Source organism: Leptodactylus fuscus, chromosome 10 (assembly GCF_031893055.1).
Source record: "Leptodactylus fuscus isolate aLepFus1 chromosome 10, aLepFus1.hap2, whole genome shotgun sequence".
Classification (NCBI taxonomy): domain Eukaryota; kingdom Metazoa; phylum Chordata; class Amphibia; order Anura; family Leptodactylidae; genus Leptodactylus; species Leptodactylus fuscus.
The window spans coordinates 86,276,754-86,293,450 of record NC_134274.1 but is presented as its reverse complement, the minus strand read 5'-3'; the positions used below and the strand labels follow the sequence as shown (position 1 = coordinate 86,293,450).

General features: G+C 45.8%; 1 protein-coding gene across 2 annotated transcripts; it reads right to left on the bottom strand.

Annotated features, from left to right (window-relative positions):
* Positions 1-379: 379 nt before the first annotated feature.
* LOC142219354 (uncharacterized) lies at positions 380-15,790 on the bottom strand. 2 transcript variants are annotated; one of them, XM_075288349.1, is made up of 7 exons: positions 15,709-15,790; positions 10,497-10,646; positions 10,331-10,418; positions 10,165-10,250; positions 9,966-10,092; positions 4,719-4,849; positions 380-4,282 (listed from the first exon to the last, which is right to left on the bottom strand). In XM_075288349.1, the coding sequence occupies exons 3-7, from the start codon at positions 10,362-10,364 to the stop codon at positions 3,296-3,298; spliced, it is 1,365 nt and encodes a 454-aa protein (XP_075144450.1). In that variant the 5' UTR covers positions 10,365-10,418; positions 10,497-10,646; positions 15,709-15,790; the 3' UTR covers positions 380-3,295. The 2 variants fall into 2 exon arrangements, with proteins under 2 accessions (XP_075144450.1, XP_075144449.1); XM_075288348.1 differs by having other exon boundaries at positions 10,331-10,400.
* Between the last annotated feature and the right edge of the window lie 907 nt (positions 15,791-16,697).

Sequence of the window (16,697 nt, the reverse complement as noted above, 5' to 3'; positions counted from 1 at the left end):
TCAGAAAGCTTGGTCCCATCGGTGAGTACGGGGGAACGGTGAGTACGGAGGATCAGTGAGTATGTGGGATCGGTGAGTACGGGGGATGGGTGAGTACGGGAGATCGGTGAGTACAGGATCTATCACAGTCATGTGACTCCAGGCTTACCTCACCAGATCTTCAGCTTTGTCCACCAGATGGGGCTTTCACCACTTCACGCCTCGGCCATTTTTGGGGTCGGCTGTTCCTTCCCTTTTGCCCCTGACATCGTAGACAGGAATTTACTTTCATATCATTTTTATTTTTGCAAAATTTTTTATTAGTTTTTTATATATCCGGATAAATGTAGAAAAAAAAATGCGGGAAATATTTCTGGTTTTGATTTTTTATTTTTAAGCAGCACAAATTACTACTGAAATTCTCTGAAGTATTTTCCAGTTCAGTAATCTTTACGGAGGTGAGGCGTCGTCGTGTCGCAGGGCTAGAACCCGTAAGGTGGGCGCGGTACACGGAAGCTTATAATAGACCTTCGGGGGACAGTTTAACCTGACTTTTTGGAGATTTCCCCTGTAGCTGATACATTAGCCCCAGTTACAGGAGGTATACGGCCTCCCCGTACACACCTCGCAGCTGATCTAGTACCTCTAGGACCCAGAAGCTCCTGAGGTTCACAGCCCGGACATAGGGACACTGGTCCAGAGGGAAGTCGTACCCTTTTGTGGACAGTAAAGGGGTCACCTGGGATAACCTGGATAGTCCCCTAAGCCCTGGAACTGTGACAAGGGCCCGCTATGGTTTTACCAGTCATTGGCGGGATTCTTTACGGTTAGAGCGGTCAGACTATGGAGCTCCACTACAGGATGTTGAAGAAGTTACGGGAACAGGATTTTTTGGATGAGGTATTTTTGCCTTCTTGTAGGGTTATTGGTCGGAACCAATGGACTTTCTCTTTACCCAGCCTCGTCTCCGCTGTTAGTGTAGTGCAGATTCTCAGGGTCCTGAAGGTTAGACCTAAGCCATCATCGATGTTTCGGACAATCCCCTTAAAGGGTAAACTATTTAGATGCTAACTTCTGTTTGGACGATACCTCAGGTTTCTGGGCTGGTTCTGACCCTGGGTCATGTGATTGCACCCAAGTTATTTCCACCCTCGCCTCCCATGTATCACAGGGACTGGACTTACTGTTATAATGATGTATTCGGCCAGGCTCCATAGCACAGGTAGAGCGACTCAGGGACTGGATGTTGGTTCTGATCACATGACCCAGTGTCACACCCAGTCCGGAAACATGGCTGGAAAGGTTCGGTCCTGGAGGAGGTAAACAGTCCCTGGAGAACCCCTTTAAGTGTGAATACATTTAACGCTGTTGTTCAGCCCGACTTCTAGCCTCCGTATGTGACCCGTTTGGGTCTGTTCACCAGAAGCTATCGCAGCGGACGTGGAGCGCGTGCAGACTCTCTTATTCGGATAATAGAAGCAGCGGCCCCGTCCACTATATAGCGAAGGTTCTGGAGGACGACAGCTCCGCTCCTATTACATGTGAGCACGCTATAGCTTCAGGCGCCCAGACACTGCCATTACGGCTGAAGGGTGCAGGGTCCGGGTGTCAGACCCTACTGATGATGACCTATCCTGATTCCTAAGTATTGGATTTGGGGCCTGGATGACCCCATTAAGAGGATACTAAACCACCAGGACACTTCAGGATAAAACATATAGGGCACCAGGGTGATCCAGGTAATAGGGCCCCCCATTGTATTCCATAGGACAATGGTGTCACCTAATACCAGCTCCATATACACCTAGACTCTCTGTAGTAGACTGGGCGCCATATTGTTTGCTAACGTTAAAGCTCTATCCCTTTTATTCAGCCTCTGGTTATAAGTCAGGATGCTTATACACAGGGTTCCATATATATATATATATATATATATATATATATATATATATATGATCTTTATACTTATATCTGAGGCGCACCCATCATGTTACCCATAACACACTCTATAATAAGTCTTGTGAATGGACACGGACTCTCTCTTAGGCCATGACAGTATTTCTTCACTGTTCAGAGTCTCTGCATCCACTGAAAAAGCCCAACTAGGGGGCGACACCGAGGTGTTGTGATACAGCAGGGAGAGGTTATGGACGGTCTACGGAGAGCCTGTAGTTAGTCTATGGATAGTGTATGGTCTGGCTATGGACACGCCATGGATAGTCTATGGATAGGCTAGAGAACGTCTATAGAGAGTCTATGGATAGGCTAGAGAACGTCTATAGAGAGTCTATGGATAGGCTAGAGAACGTCTATAGAGAGTCTATGGATAGGCTAGAGAACGTCTATAGAGAGTCTATGGATAGACTATGGACAGGCTAACATTGCTCCTGTCTTATGAAGTAGCAGATAACGGGACAGGGTTTCGGGTTAGATAACATGGGGTCTCTGCTAATTCTTTGAGTGTGGGAGAATATCACGGCAGCTGGGACAGGCAATACAATGACATTGCCGACCTGATATACCGTATATTGTATGACTAAGGAACCCTTGGGGTCAGGAATCTGGTGATGAGCCAGTGCACACATCATGGGATATTCCCCTGGAATTAGACGTACGCGTCACACTGGAAACCTCTCACCCTCTGATTGCACATTATGACTAAATAAAAGATTTCAGCTAGAGCAGGGTCCTCCGATGGGAGACCGCGGCCACCAGATGCCCGGCCCCGGCACAATGACGGCAGTCAGAAGAAATCATCTCTTCACACTGCCCATTTTGCAGTGATGGTTTCCAGTATTTGGCAATTATTCCTGCGGACTACACGGGGTAACTGGAACGTGACTCTACTGCTGTGTGGGCAGGAGGGCGGCCGAGGATCCCTTGTGTCAGTACGGAGATGCCATCACTGCACAACGGCCCGCGGTTGGGGGATCAGGCTGTCTATTCTCATTATGCAGAAGCGAGGCCCCTTATACCTCCCTGTTGGTGAAGGGGACACTATACTGTGTGGGGGCACAATGGGGCATTATTCGGTTTGGGGGGAGCACTATTGGAGTGTTATACTGTGTTGGACTAAGAGGGCATTATATCAAGTGCAAGCCGGCCACGAAGGGGGCATTATACTGTGTAGGGGTACCAATGAGGCATGTTCTGTTACAATTGTTTGCGGAGAGAAGCTCAGGCTATTGACCTCTCCTCCGTGTTAGCTCAGTACAACTAGGCTCACAACGTCTTCAGTCTTACAAGGATCACGACGGCTATAAGGAGCGCTAGAGCAGTAGTCCATTCATGAGAAGTGACCGGCACATGGAGAAAGCTACGACGACTTCTCACAGATTCGCTGATGTTCCACAAGGTTGGCCTTCCTCGTATAACATTTCCCACACTGAGAACAGGAGAATGGCTTCTCCCCCGTGTGGATTCGCTGATGTGTGACCAGGTTAGATTTTGACGTAAAACATTTGCCACAATTTGAGCAGGAGAACGGCTTCTCCCCGGCGTGGATCTTCTGATGTTCATCCAGGTTACACTTTTTGGTGAAACATTTGCCGCACTCGGGACATGGGAAGGGCTTCTCTCCTGTGTGGACTCTCTGATGTTTGACCAGATTGTACTTCCATGTGAAGCACTTGCCACATTCAGAACACGAGAACCATTTCTGTGCCGTGTGCAGGCTCTGATGCCGCAGTAAATCGGATTTCTGAGTGAAGCGCTTGCCGCACACCGAGCACGAGAACAGCCTCTTGCCTGTGTGATGACTCCTTTCGTGCCTAAAAAGTTCAGATTTCCTTGCAAAACATCTTTCGCACTCGAAACACGAGAACGGCTTCTCCCCCGTGTGAATTCTCTGGTGCTCAACAAGGTTGGACTTCTTTGTAAAGGATTTGCCGCAGTCCGAACACGAGAAGGGTTTCTCGCCGGTGTGGATTCTCTGGTGTTGAATGAAGTCACATTTCTGAGTGAAACATTTCCCGCACTCAGAACATGGAAATGGCTTCTCCCCTGTGTGAATTCTCTGGTGCCGGATGAGATTCGCTTTCTTTTTGAAGTATTTCCCACATTCAGAACATGGATATAAGTTCCCACCAAAGTGGTCTGCGCTCGTATCCATCGAGTGGTCCTCGTCATTGGAGAGGTCACACGCTGGATCCCTACTGTCAAGGGATCGGGGGACGTCTGCGCTGATCTCCACTGGAACCTCCTCCTCCTTAAACTGCCTGTCACCCACCATATTGGTCTCCTCCTCGTCTTCCTCCTCTTCCTCCTCAATAACTTTAACTTTTATATTAAGCAAATCTTCATCCTGGAGATACAAAAACATCAGTTAAAATTAGTCTTACTTTTTATTAAAGGGATTGTCCGGGGGGTTAAAATGACCTTAATTCATCCAGAAGATTTTTGATGATGGACCTGGGGGTTCTGATCTGGTTCCAACCACAAGGTCACGTGATCGTGGTAAAGGCGGATTTTATTACAGGGCAAGTTGTCGTCTCCATTACTATCATTTCGAGGAATGTCTGACGTGTTGTTTGCATTTTATACAGTATTATTTACTATATGGGATTTGGGCATATTAGGACGTGGAGATTTGGATCAATGTCCCCAGGGCACCTAAAGGGTTAAAGGCTCGCCATCAGGTTCATTGTTGTTGGGTCTTCACTGTTTATAACCTGGCAGACCCCGCCCTTCACACAAGGGAAGTCAGTAAGGGGTTAAATGACTTTAGTTTTGGGTGTTACCGAGGCCTCAGTTAATAGTCCCCGATGATCTGGTTGGGCGTCAGGATCTTCTTCGTCCTCTGGATCATCTGGGGTACACGGCGGGCTTGGACAGATATCTCGGGGCTCTTTTCTTCTCTTTCTGGATCCATCTGCAGGAAACACAGTCGGGAGATTTTTAAGCAAAAATGTGGCAGAAATCTGTCCGGTGTGTCTTATGTCACATCACGGCGTGTACGGAAAGGGGCGTGGCCTATATTCCCACTGGGCACCAAAAATGTGCCAAATTGTTCTGGTGTAAACTAAGGCAAAGTTAGACAAGACAATTGAATCATGTATGTATATATGGGGTAACACAGTAACCACGGCCGAGAGCAAAATCCTTGTCTCTGGACCCCCAACATCTGGGAAGGGATAAGGAAAAGCCTGAGGAAATGGATAAAAAAAACAGTAGGCACATGTCAGCAGTACAACATGTCAGCAGAACACCATGTTAGCAGTACAACATGTAAGCAGTATAACATGTCACTAGTACACCATGTAAACAGTACAACATGTCAGCAGTATAACCTGTCAGCAGTATAACCTGTCAGCAGTACAACATGTCAGCAGAACACCATGTCAGCAGAACACCATGTTAGCAGTACAATATGTCAGCAGTATAACATGTCAGCAGAACACCATGTTAGCAGTACAATATGTCAGCCGTATAACCTGTCAGCAGAACACCATGTCAGCAGTACAACATGTCACTAGTACACCATGTAAACAGTATAACATGTCAGCAGAACACCATGTTAGCAGTACAACATGTCAGCAGAACACCATGTCAGCAGAACACCATGTCAGCAGTACAACATGTCACTAGTACACCATGTAAACAGTATAACATGTCAGCAGAACACCATGTCAGCAGTACAACATGTCACTAGTACACCATGTAAACAGTATAACATGTCAGCAGAACACCATGTCAGCAGAACACCATGTCAGCAGAACACCATGTTAGCAGTACAATATGTCAGCAGTACAACATGTCAGCAGTATAACCTGTCAGCAGTATAACATGTCAGCAGAACACCATGTCAGCAGTACAACATGTCAACAGTATAACCTGTCAGCAGAACACCATGTCAGCAGTACAACATGTCAGCAGCATAACCTGTCAGCAGTACATGTCACTAGTACACCATGTAAACAGTACAACATGTCAGCAGTATAACCTGTCAGCAGAACACCATGTCAGCAGTACAACATGTCAGCAGTATAACGTGTCAGCAGAACACCATGTCAGCAGTACAACATGTCAGCAGTATAACCTGTCAGCAGAACACCATGTCAGCAGTACAACATGTCAGCAGCATAACCTGTCAGCAGTATAACCTGTCAGCAGTATAACCTGTCAGCAGTACAACATGTCAGCAGTACAACATGTCAGCAGTACAACATGTCACTAGTACACCATGTAAACAGTACATGTCAGCAGTATAGCCTGTCAGCAGAACACCATGTCAGCAGTACATGTCAACAGTATAACCTGTCAGCAGTACATGTCAGCAGTACAACATGTCAGCAGAACAACATGTCAGCAGTACATGTCAGCAGAACACCATGTTAGCAGTACAATATGTCAGCCGTATAACCTGTCAGCAGTACAACATGTCAGCAGAACACCATGTCAGCAGTACAATATGTCAGCAGTACAACATGTCAGCAGTATAACCTGTCAGCAGTATAACCTGTCAGCAGTACAACATGTCAGCAGTATAACATGTCAGCAGAACACCATGTTAGCAGTACAGTATGTCAGCCGTATAACCTGTCAGCAGAACACCATGTCAGCAGTATAACCTGTCAGCAGAACACCATGTCAGCAGTACAACATGTCAGCAGAACACCATGTCAGCAGTACAATATGTCAGCAGTACAACATGTCAGCAGTACAACATGTCACTAGTACACAATGTAAACAGTACATGTCAGCAGTATAACCTGTCAGCAGTACAACATGTCAGCAGTACATGTCAGCAGTACAACATGTCACTAGTACACCATGTAAACAGTACATGTCAGCAGTATAACCTGTCAGCAGAACACCATGTCAGCAGTACAACATGTCAGCAGTATAACCTGTCAGCAGAACACCATGTCAGCAGTAAAACATGTCAGCAGTATAACCTGTCAGCAGAACACCATGTCAGCAGTATAACGTGTCAGCAGAACACCATGTCAGCAGTACAACATGTCAGCAGTATAACCTGTCAGCAGAACACCATGTCAGCAGAACACCATGTCAGCAGTACAACATGTCAGCAGCATAACCTGTCAGCAGTATAACCTGTCAGCAGTACAACATGTCAGCAGTACAACATGTCAGCAGTACATGTCACTAGTACACCATGTAAACAGTACATGTCAGCAGTATAGCCTGTCAGCAGAACACCATGTCAGCAGTACATGTCAACAGTATAACCTGTCAGCAGTACATGTCAGCAGTACAACATGTCAGCAGAACACCATGTTAGCAGTACAATATGTCAGCAGTATAACATGTCAGCAGAACACCATGTTAGCAGTACAACATGTCAGCAGAACACCATGTCAGCAGAACACCATGTTAGCAGTACAATATGTCAGCAGTACAACATGTCAGCAGTATAACCTGTCAGCAGTATAACCTGTCAGCAGTATAACCTGTCAGCAGTATAACCTGTCAGCAGAACACCATGTCAGCAGTACATGTCAGCAGCATAACCTGTCAGCAGTACATGTCACTAGTACACCATGTAAACAGTACAACATGTCAGCAGTATAACCTGTCAGCAGAACACCATGTCAGCAGTACATGTCAGCAGTATAACGTGTCAGCAGAACACCATGTCAGCAGTACAACATGTCAGCAGTATAACCTGTCAGCAGAACACCATGTCAGCAGTATAACCTGTCAGCAGAACACCATGTCAGCAGTACAACATGTCAGCAGCATAACCTGTCAGCAGTATAACCTGTCAGCAGTACAACATGTCAGCAGCATAACCTGTCAGCAGTATAATCTGTCAGCAGTACATGTCACTAGTACACCATGTAAACAGTACATGTCAGCAGTATAGCCTGTCAGCAGAACACCATGTCAGCAGTACATGTCAATAGTATAACCTGTCAGCAGAACACCAGGTCAGCAGTACAACATGTCAGCAGAACACCATGTTAGCAGTACAATATGTCAGCAGTATAACATGTCAGCAGAACACCATGTTAGCAGTACAACATGTCAGCAGTACAACATGTCAGCAGTATAACATGTCAGCAGTATAACATGTCAGCAGTACAACATGTCAGCAGAACACCATGTCAGCAGTATAACCTGTCAGCAGAACACCATGTCAGCAGTACATGTCAGCAGTATAACCTGTCAGCAGTACAACATGTCACTAGTACACCATGTAAACAGTACAACGTCAGCTGTATAACCTATCAGCAGTACATGTCACTAGTACACCATGTAAACAGTACATGTCAGCAGTATAACCTGTCAGCAGAACACCATGTCAGCAGTACATGTCAGAAGTACATGTCAGCAGAACACCATGTCAGCAGAACACCATGTTAGCAGTACATGTCAGCAGTACAACATGTCAGCAGAACACCATGTCAGCAGTACATGTCAGCAGTACAACATGTCAGCAGTATAACATGTCAGCAGACCATGTTAGCAGTACAACATATGAGCAGTATAACATGTCAGCAGTACAACATGTCAGCAGAACACCATGTTAGCAGTACAACATGTGAGCAGTATAACATGTGAGCAGTTTAACATGTCAGCAGTACAACATGTCAGCAGTACATGTCAGCAGTACAACATGTCAGCAGTACAACATGTCAGCAGTACAACATGTCAGCAGTATAACATGTCAGCAGAATACCATGTTAGCAGTACATGTAAGCAGTATAACATGTCAGCAGAACACCATGTTAGCAGTACAACATGTCAGCAGTACAACATGTCAGCAGTACAACATGTCAGCAGTACAACATATCAGCAGAACACCATGTCAGCAGTACAACATGTCAGCAGAACACCATGTCAGCAGTACAACATGTCAGCAGTACATGTCAGCAGTACATGTCAGCAGTACAACATATCAGCAGAACACCATGTCAGCAGTACAACATGTCAGCAGAACACCATGTCAGTAGTATAACATGTCAGCAGTACAACATGTCAGCAGAACACCATGTTAGCAGTACAACATGTCAGCAGTATAACATGTCAGCAGAACACCATGTTGGCAGTACAACATGTCAGCAATATAACATGTCAGCAGTACATGTCAGCAGAACACCATATTAGCAGTACATGTCAGCAGAACACCTGTACACCAGTACATGTCAGCAGTATAACATGTCAGCAGTATAACATGTCAGCAGTACAACATGTCAGCAGAACACCATGTTAGAAGTACAACATGTCAGCAGTACAACATGTCAGCAGTATAACCTGTCAGCAGAACACCATGTCAGCAGTACATGTCAGCAGTATAACCTGTCAGAAGTACAACATGTCACTAGTATGCCATGTAAACAGTACAACATGTCAGCAGTACAACATGTCAGCAGCATAACCTGTCAGCAGTATAACCTGTCAGCAGTACAACCTGTCAGCAGTATAACATTTCAGCAGTACAACATGTCAGCAGAACACCATGTAAGCAGTACAACATGTCAGCAGTGTAACATGTCAGCAGTACAACATGTCAGCAGTATAACATGTCAGCGGTGGGGGGGTTGGAGTTCAGTGGCTAGTATAGGGAGACTGGTCAATCACTGCAATCACTGCCGAAGCTGCACCAGCTAAGTAAAGGCTCAGAGCGCTGATGACAAATAAGATTTTAGTTTTTCTTTTTCAATCAATCATCAGATTTCTGCCATTGTTGTGACTTTGTCATTATGGGATATAGAGGGCAGAATGATGGAGGAGAATCAGCAAGGCCAAGACATGACCAAAGGTGGAGGAAGCAGAAGGCTCCGAGAACTGTCCAAGTGCATTGTCCGCTATGATACACCGCTCCGCTCCATGCCGACCTGTACTGGACCAAGAGCGACTCTTCTGACCTCAGTCACATTACTGGAACCCTATGGATATGCTCAGTACAGGCCAACCATGTGACGTGTACACTGACCTAGCTAGCCTACATCACCCTGATGCGAGGAGATCAGCGGCGCCTGGATCCACTGCTCAGCAGAGCACACGTAGCTGTCACTCACCAGGACAGATCTCTACAGGACTCTCCTCCTCCTTACACTGCTGGTCACCCATCATGTACACCTCCGCCTCTTCTTCTTCATCCTCTTCCTCCATAACTTCTACTTTAATATCAATCAGATCTTCCTCCTATAGACAAAAGAAGCCATTACAGAGAAGTCCCACAAGACCCGCACCGTCCTAATAGTCAGTGTCACCGACCTCCCCATCCTGTAGGACATCGGGACCCTCCTCTGGACCTTCATACAGAGGACATCTCTCTGCTGGGCTTCTCCTCATAGATCCACCTGTACCAAACACAGATTGTGAGTGGTCAGTGACTAGTGGCCATGAAAGCTGACCCATGGGATTATTGCCCTCTGCTCACCCGGAGATGTGAGGGGCTGCTGGTCCGCCATCATGGTGTCAGTGTACAGAGCCTTCTAAGTATTCTGATCCTGCACAAAGGAACAGACCTGGTGACATCCCGACCACACAATAATACCGTCCTCATCCCTTGCGTCTAATGTCCCAGCATTCCCAGCAGCACTCACCACTCCGGTCTTGTCGGTCAGCTCCAGGATCTTCAGTCCGTTGTTCCTTTCATGCCTCATGGATGGAGGGCGTTGGGGCGATCGGCCGGACTCCTGGGATCTGACACATCAGGTCTGTGAGATCCTGTGTATGGCGAGATCATCGATAACCTGAAGGATGAAGAATAGATAAATCTGCCAGACCCAAAATACGATAAACGGGGGCTCGAGGGCCCAGTCACTGCGTGCGGATAAGTCCTATTACATGTCCAGATGCGTCAGGAGCCCCCCATAGCCCCCCCCCCCATACATATCAATACATCACTACAGGAGCACAGAAACCTAAACAGCACACAGTGCAGGATACACTAGTATATACAGGGCAGGTCTCTTATACAGTCCTATGAAAAAGTTAGTGCCCCCCTATTAATCTTAATCATTGTTAGATGTAAATATTTTGGTGTTTGCCATTTCAGTCTGATATATCTAATAACTGATGGACACAGTAATATTTCAGGATTGGAATGAGGTTTATTGTACTAACAGAGAATGTGCAATATGCATTACACCAAAATATGACCGGTGCAAAAGTATGGGCACCTCAATAGAACAGTGCCAGTAATATTTAGTAGCTCCTCCTCCTTTTGCCTCTAGTCGCTTCCTGTAGCTGTTAATTAGTTCCTGGATCCTGGATGAAGGGATTTTGGACCATTCCTCTTTACAATTTGCGTTCAGTTCAGTTTGATGGTGGCCGAGCATGGACAGCCCGCTTCCAATCATCCCACAGATGTTCAATGATATTCAGGTCTGGGGACTGGGATGGCCATTCCAGAACATTGTAATTGTTCCTCTGCATGAATGCCTGAGGATTTGGAGCTTTGGTGTTTTGGATCATTGTCTTGCTGAAATATCCATCCCCGGCGTAACTTCAACTTCGTCACTGATTCTTGAACATTATTCTCAAGAATCTGCTGATACTGAGTGGAATCCATGCGACCCTTAACTTTACCAAGATTCCCGGTGCCGGCATTGGCCACACAGCCCCAAAGCATGATGGAACCTCCACCAAATCTTACAGTGGGTAGCATGTGTTTTTCTTGGAATGCTGTTTCTTTTTGGACGCCATGCATAACGCCTTTTTGTATGACCAAACAACTCAATCTTTGTTTCATCAGTCCACAGGACCTTCTTCCAAAATGAAGCTGCCTTGTCCAAATGTGCTTTTTCATACCTCAGGTGACTCTGTTTGTGGCGTACGTGCAGAAACGGCTTCTTTCTCATCACTCTCCCATACAGCTTCTATTTGTGCAAAGTGCGCTGTATAGTTGACCGATGCACAGTGACACCATCTGCAGCAAGATGATGCTGCAGCTCTTTGGAGGTGTCTGTGGATTGTCCTTGACTGTTCTCACCATTCTTCTTCTCTGCCTTTCTGATACTTTTCTTGGCCTGCCACTTCTGGGCTTAAAGGGGCTCTATCAGCAAAATCATGCTGCTAGAGCGCCACATATGCGTGCATAGCCTTTAAAAAGGCTATTCAGGCAGTGCAAATGTTATATTATGTTATATGTTTTAAAATAATAACCTAAAAAAGAATGTGCTCTACTTACGGATCGTGCACTGTGGGTGGGCATTCAGGGTGGGTCTTCATCTTCATCCACGCCTCTTCTTCCTCCGATGTCCTCCGTTCCCGTCTTCTTCCAGCACTTGCGAGCGGACACTGATATAAAAAAAACGGCCTGGGCGCATGCGCGGCTTCTACTACAGCTTCTGCGCATGCGCCCAGGCTATCAATGTCTGTTCGCGAGCGCTGGAGGAAGACGGGACCGGAGGACATCGGAGGAAGAAGAGGCGCGGATGAAGATGAAGACACACTCTGAATGCCTGCCCAGCGTGCACAATCCGCAAGTAGAGCACATTCTTTTTTAGGTTATTATTTTAAAACAGGGTTAAATCTCCGAGACAACTTTTTGTATCCTTCCCCTGAACAACTATGTGGAACAATCTTTGTTTTCAGATCATTAGAGAGCGGGCTGTCCACGCTCGGCCACCATCAAACTGAACTGAACGCGAATTGTAAAGAGGAATGGTCCAAAATCCCTTCATCCAGGATCCAGGAACTGATTAACAGCTACAGGAAGCGACTAGAGGCAAAAGGAGGAGGAGCTACTAAATATTAATGTCACTTTTCTGTTGGGGCGCCCAGACTTTTGCACCGGTCACATTTTGGTGTAATGCATATTGCACATTCTCTGTTAGTACAATAAACCTCATTCCAATCCTGAAATATTACTGTGTCCATCAGTTATTAGAGAGATCAGACTGACATGGCAAACACCAGAATATTTACAACTATTAATAGGGGGGCACTAACTTTTTCATAGGACTGTATACTGTGTACAGTGCAGGATACACTAGTATATACAGTGCAGGTCTCCTATATACTGTATACAGTGCAGGATACACCAGTATATACAGTGCAGGTCTCCTATATACTGTATACAGTGCAGGATACACCAGTATATACAGTGCAGGTCTCCTATATACTGTATACAGTGCAGGATACACTAGTATATACAGTGCAGGTCTCCTATATACTGTATACAGTGCAGGATACACTAGTATATACAGTGCAGGTCTCCTATATACTGTATACAGTGCAGGATACACTAGTATATACAGTGCAGGTCTCCTATATACTGTATACAGTGCAGGATACACCAGTATATACAGGGCAGGTCTCCTATATACTGTATACAGTGCAGGATACACCAGTATATACAGGGCAGGTCTCCTATATACTGTATACAGTGCAGGATACACCAGTATATACAGGGCAGGTCTCCTATATACTGTATACAGTGCAGGATACACCAGTATATACAGGGCAGGTCTCCTATATACTGTATACAGTGCAGGATACACCAGTATATACAGTGCAGGTCTCCTATATACTGTATACAGTGCAGGATACACTAGTATATACAGTGCAGGTCTCCTATATACTGTATACAGTGCAGGATACACTAGTATATACAGTGCAGGTCTCCTATATACTGTATACAGTGCAGGATACACCAGTATATACAGTGCAGGTCTCCTATATACTGTATACAGTGCAGGATACACCAGTATATACAGTGCAGGTCTCCTATATACTGTATACAGTGCAGGATACACTAGTATATACAGTGCAGGTCTCCTATATACTGTATACAGGGCAGGTCTCCTATATACTGTATACAGTGCAGGATACACCAGTATATACAGTGCAGGTCTCCTATATACTGTATACAGGGCAGGTCTCCTATATACTGTATACAGTGCAGGATACACCAGTATATACAGTGCAGGTCTCCTATATACTGTATACAGGGCAGGTCTCCTATATACTGTATACAGTGCAGGATACACCAGTATATACAGTGCAGGTCTCCTATATACTGTATACAGTAGAGGATACACTAGTATATACAGGGCAGGTCTCCTATATACTGTATACAGGGCAGGTCTCCTATATACTGTATACAGTGCAGGATACACTAGTATATACAGTGCAGGTCTCCTATATACTGTATACAGTGCAGGATACACTAGTATATACAGTGCAGGTCTCCTATATACTGTATACAGTGCAGGATACACCAGTATATACAGTGCAGGTCTCCTATATACTGTATACAGTGCAGGATACACTAGTATATACAGTGCAGGTCTCCTATATACTGTATACAGTGCAGGGTACATTAGTATATATAGTGCAGGTCTCCTATATACTGTATACAGGGCAGGATACACTAGTATATACAGTACAGGTCTCCTATATACTGTATACAGGGCAGGGTACATTAGTATATACAGGGCAGGTCTCCTATATACTGTACACAGTGCAGGATACACCAGTATATACAGTGCAGGTCTCCTATATACTGTATACAGTGCAGGATACACCAGTATATACAGTGCAGGTCTCCTATATACTGTATACAGTGCAGGATACACCAGTATATACAGTGCAGGTCTCCTATATACTGTATACAGTGCAGGATACACTAGTATATACAGTGCAGGTCTCCTATATACTGTATACAGTGCAGGATACACTAGTATATACAGTGCAGGTCTCCTATATACTGTATACAGTGCAGGATACACTAGTATATACAGTGCAGGTCTCCTATATACTGTATACAGGGCAGGGTACATTAGTATATACAGGGCAGGTCTCCTATATACTGTACACAGTGCAGGATACACCAGTATATACAGGGCAGGTCTCCTATATACTGTATACAGTGCAGGATACACCAGTATATACAGGGCAGGTCTCCTATATACTGTATACAGTGCAGGATACACCAGTATATACAGGGCAGGTCTCCTATATACTGTATACAGTGCAGGATACACCAGTATATACAGTGCAGGTCTCCTATATACTGTATACAGTGCAGGATACACTAGTATATACAGTGCAGGTCTCCTATATACTGTATACAGTGCAGGATACACTAGTATATACAGTGCAGGTCTCCTATATACTGTATACAGTGCAGGATACACCAGTATATACAGTGCAGGTCTCCTATATACTGTATACAGTGCAGGATACACCAGTATATACAGTGCAGGTCTCCTATATACTGTATACAGTGCAGGATACACTAGTATATACGGGGCAGGTCTCCTATATACTGTATACAGTGCAGGATACACCAGTATATACAGTGCAGGTCTCCTATATACTGTATACAGTGCAGGATACACCAGTATATACAGTGCAGGTCTCCTATATACTGTATACAGTGCAGGATACACTAGTATATACAGTGCAGGTCTCCTATATACTGTATACAGTGCAGGGTACATTAGTATATATAGTGCAGGTCTCCTATATACTGTATACAGGGCAGGATACACTAGTATATACAGTACAGGTCTCCTATATACTGTATACAGGGCAGGGTACATTAGTATATACAGGGCAGGTCTCCTATATACTGTACACAGTGCAGGATACACCAGTATATACAGTACAGGTCTCCTATATACTGTATACAGGGCAGGGTACATTAGTATATACAGGGCAGGTCTCCTATATACTGTACACATTGCAGGATACACCAGTATATACAGTGCAGGTCTCCTATATACTATATACAGTGCAGGTCTCCTATGTACAGTGCAGTGCAGGCTGTCAGTATACAGGGGTATAATATGGCAGTCCTGTTACCTCTATCAGCAGACACCCGGCTCTCTGACGAGGAACTGGAGACAGCGGGGACCAGAACCCAGGACGGAGCGGCGGTCATGTGACTGCAGGAGAGCACAAAGGACTACGACAAAATGGCCGCCGCGCTGAGCCGTCTCTCTGCTCTCTAGTGTGTGTGAGGGGGAGATCAGCCCGTCCAGCGCTGTGTACACAGCCGACACTAGGGGGAAGGATCGTAAGATCATTAGGGGTAGTCAGTGTCTGGTCTACTGTATTATGGCCGCCGCAGTGATGTACTGACCTGTATGAGGGGATGGCGGCCGCAGGGGGCGCTGTGAGGGATGGTGTTACTGGGGTGAAGATGTCCTAGAAGGCTGGGAAAGAGACATAATGGGGTTACAGGGGGCTCCATGATGGAGGGTCCAGGGGGGACCGAGCACTGCGACCCCACACTCCGGAGCCACCAGAATCATGGAGTATATGTGTGCCCCCCACTGCGCCTATGGCAGACATGGAGGGTGGTGCGGCCCCCAAATATAACAGTGAGGGGCCCCCAAATATAACAGTGAGGGGTCTCCAAATATAACAGTGAGGGGCCCCCAAATATAACAGTGAGGGGCCCCCAAATATAACAGTGAGGGGGCCCCCAAATATAACAGTGAGGGGGCCCCCAAATATAACAGTGAGGGGTCTCCAAATATAACAGTGAGGGGTCTCCAAATATAACAGTGAGGGGCCCCCAAATATAACAGTGAGGGGCCCCCAAATATAACAGTGAGGGGGCCCCCAAATATAACAGTGAGGGGTCTCCAAATATAACAGTGAGGGGTCTCCAAATATAACGGTCAGTGAGGGGGCCCCCAAATATAACAGTGAGGGGCCCCCAAATATAACAGTGAGGGGCCCCCAAATATAACAGTGAGGGGTCTCCAAATATAACAGTGAGGGGCCCCCAAATATAACAGTGAGGGGGCCCCCAAATATAACAGTGAGGGGTCTCCAAATATAAC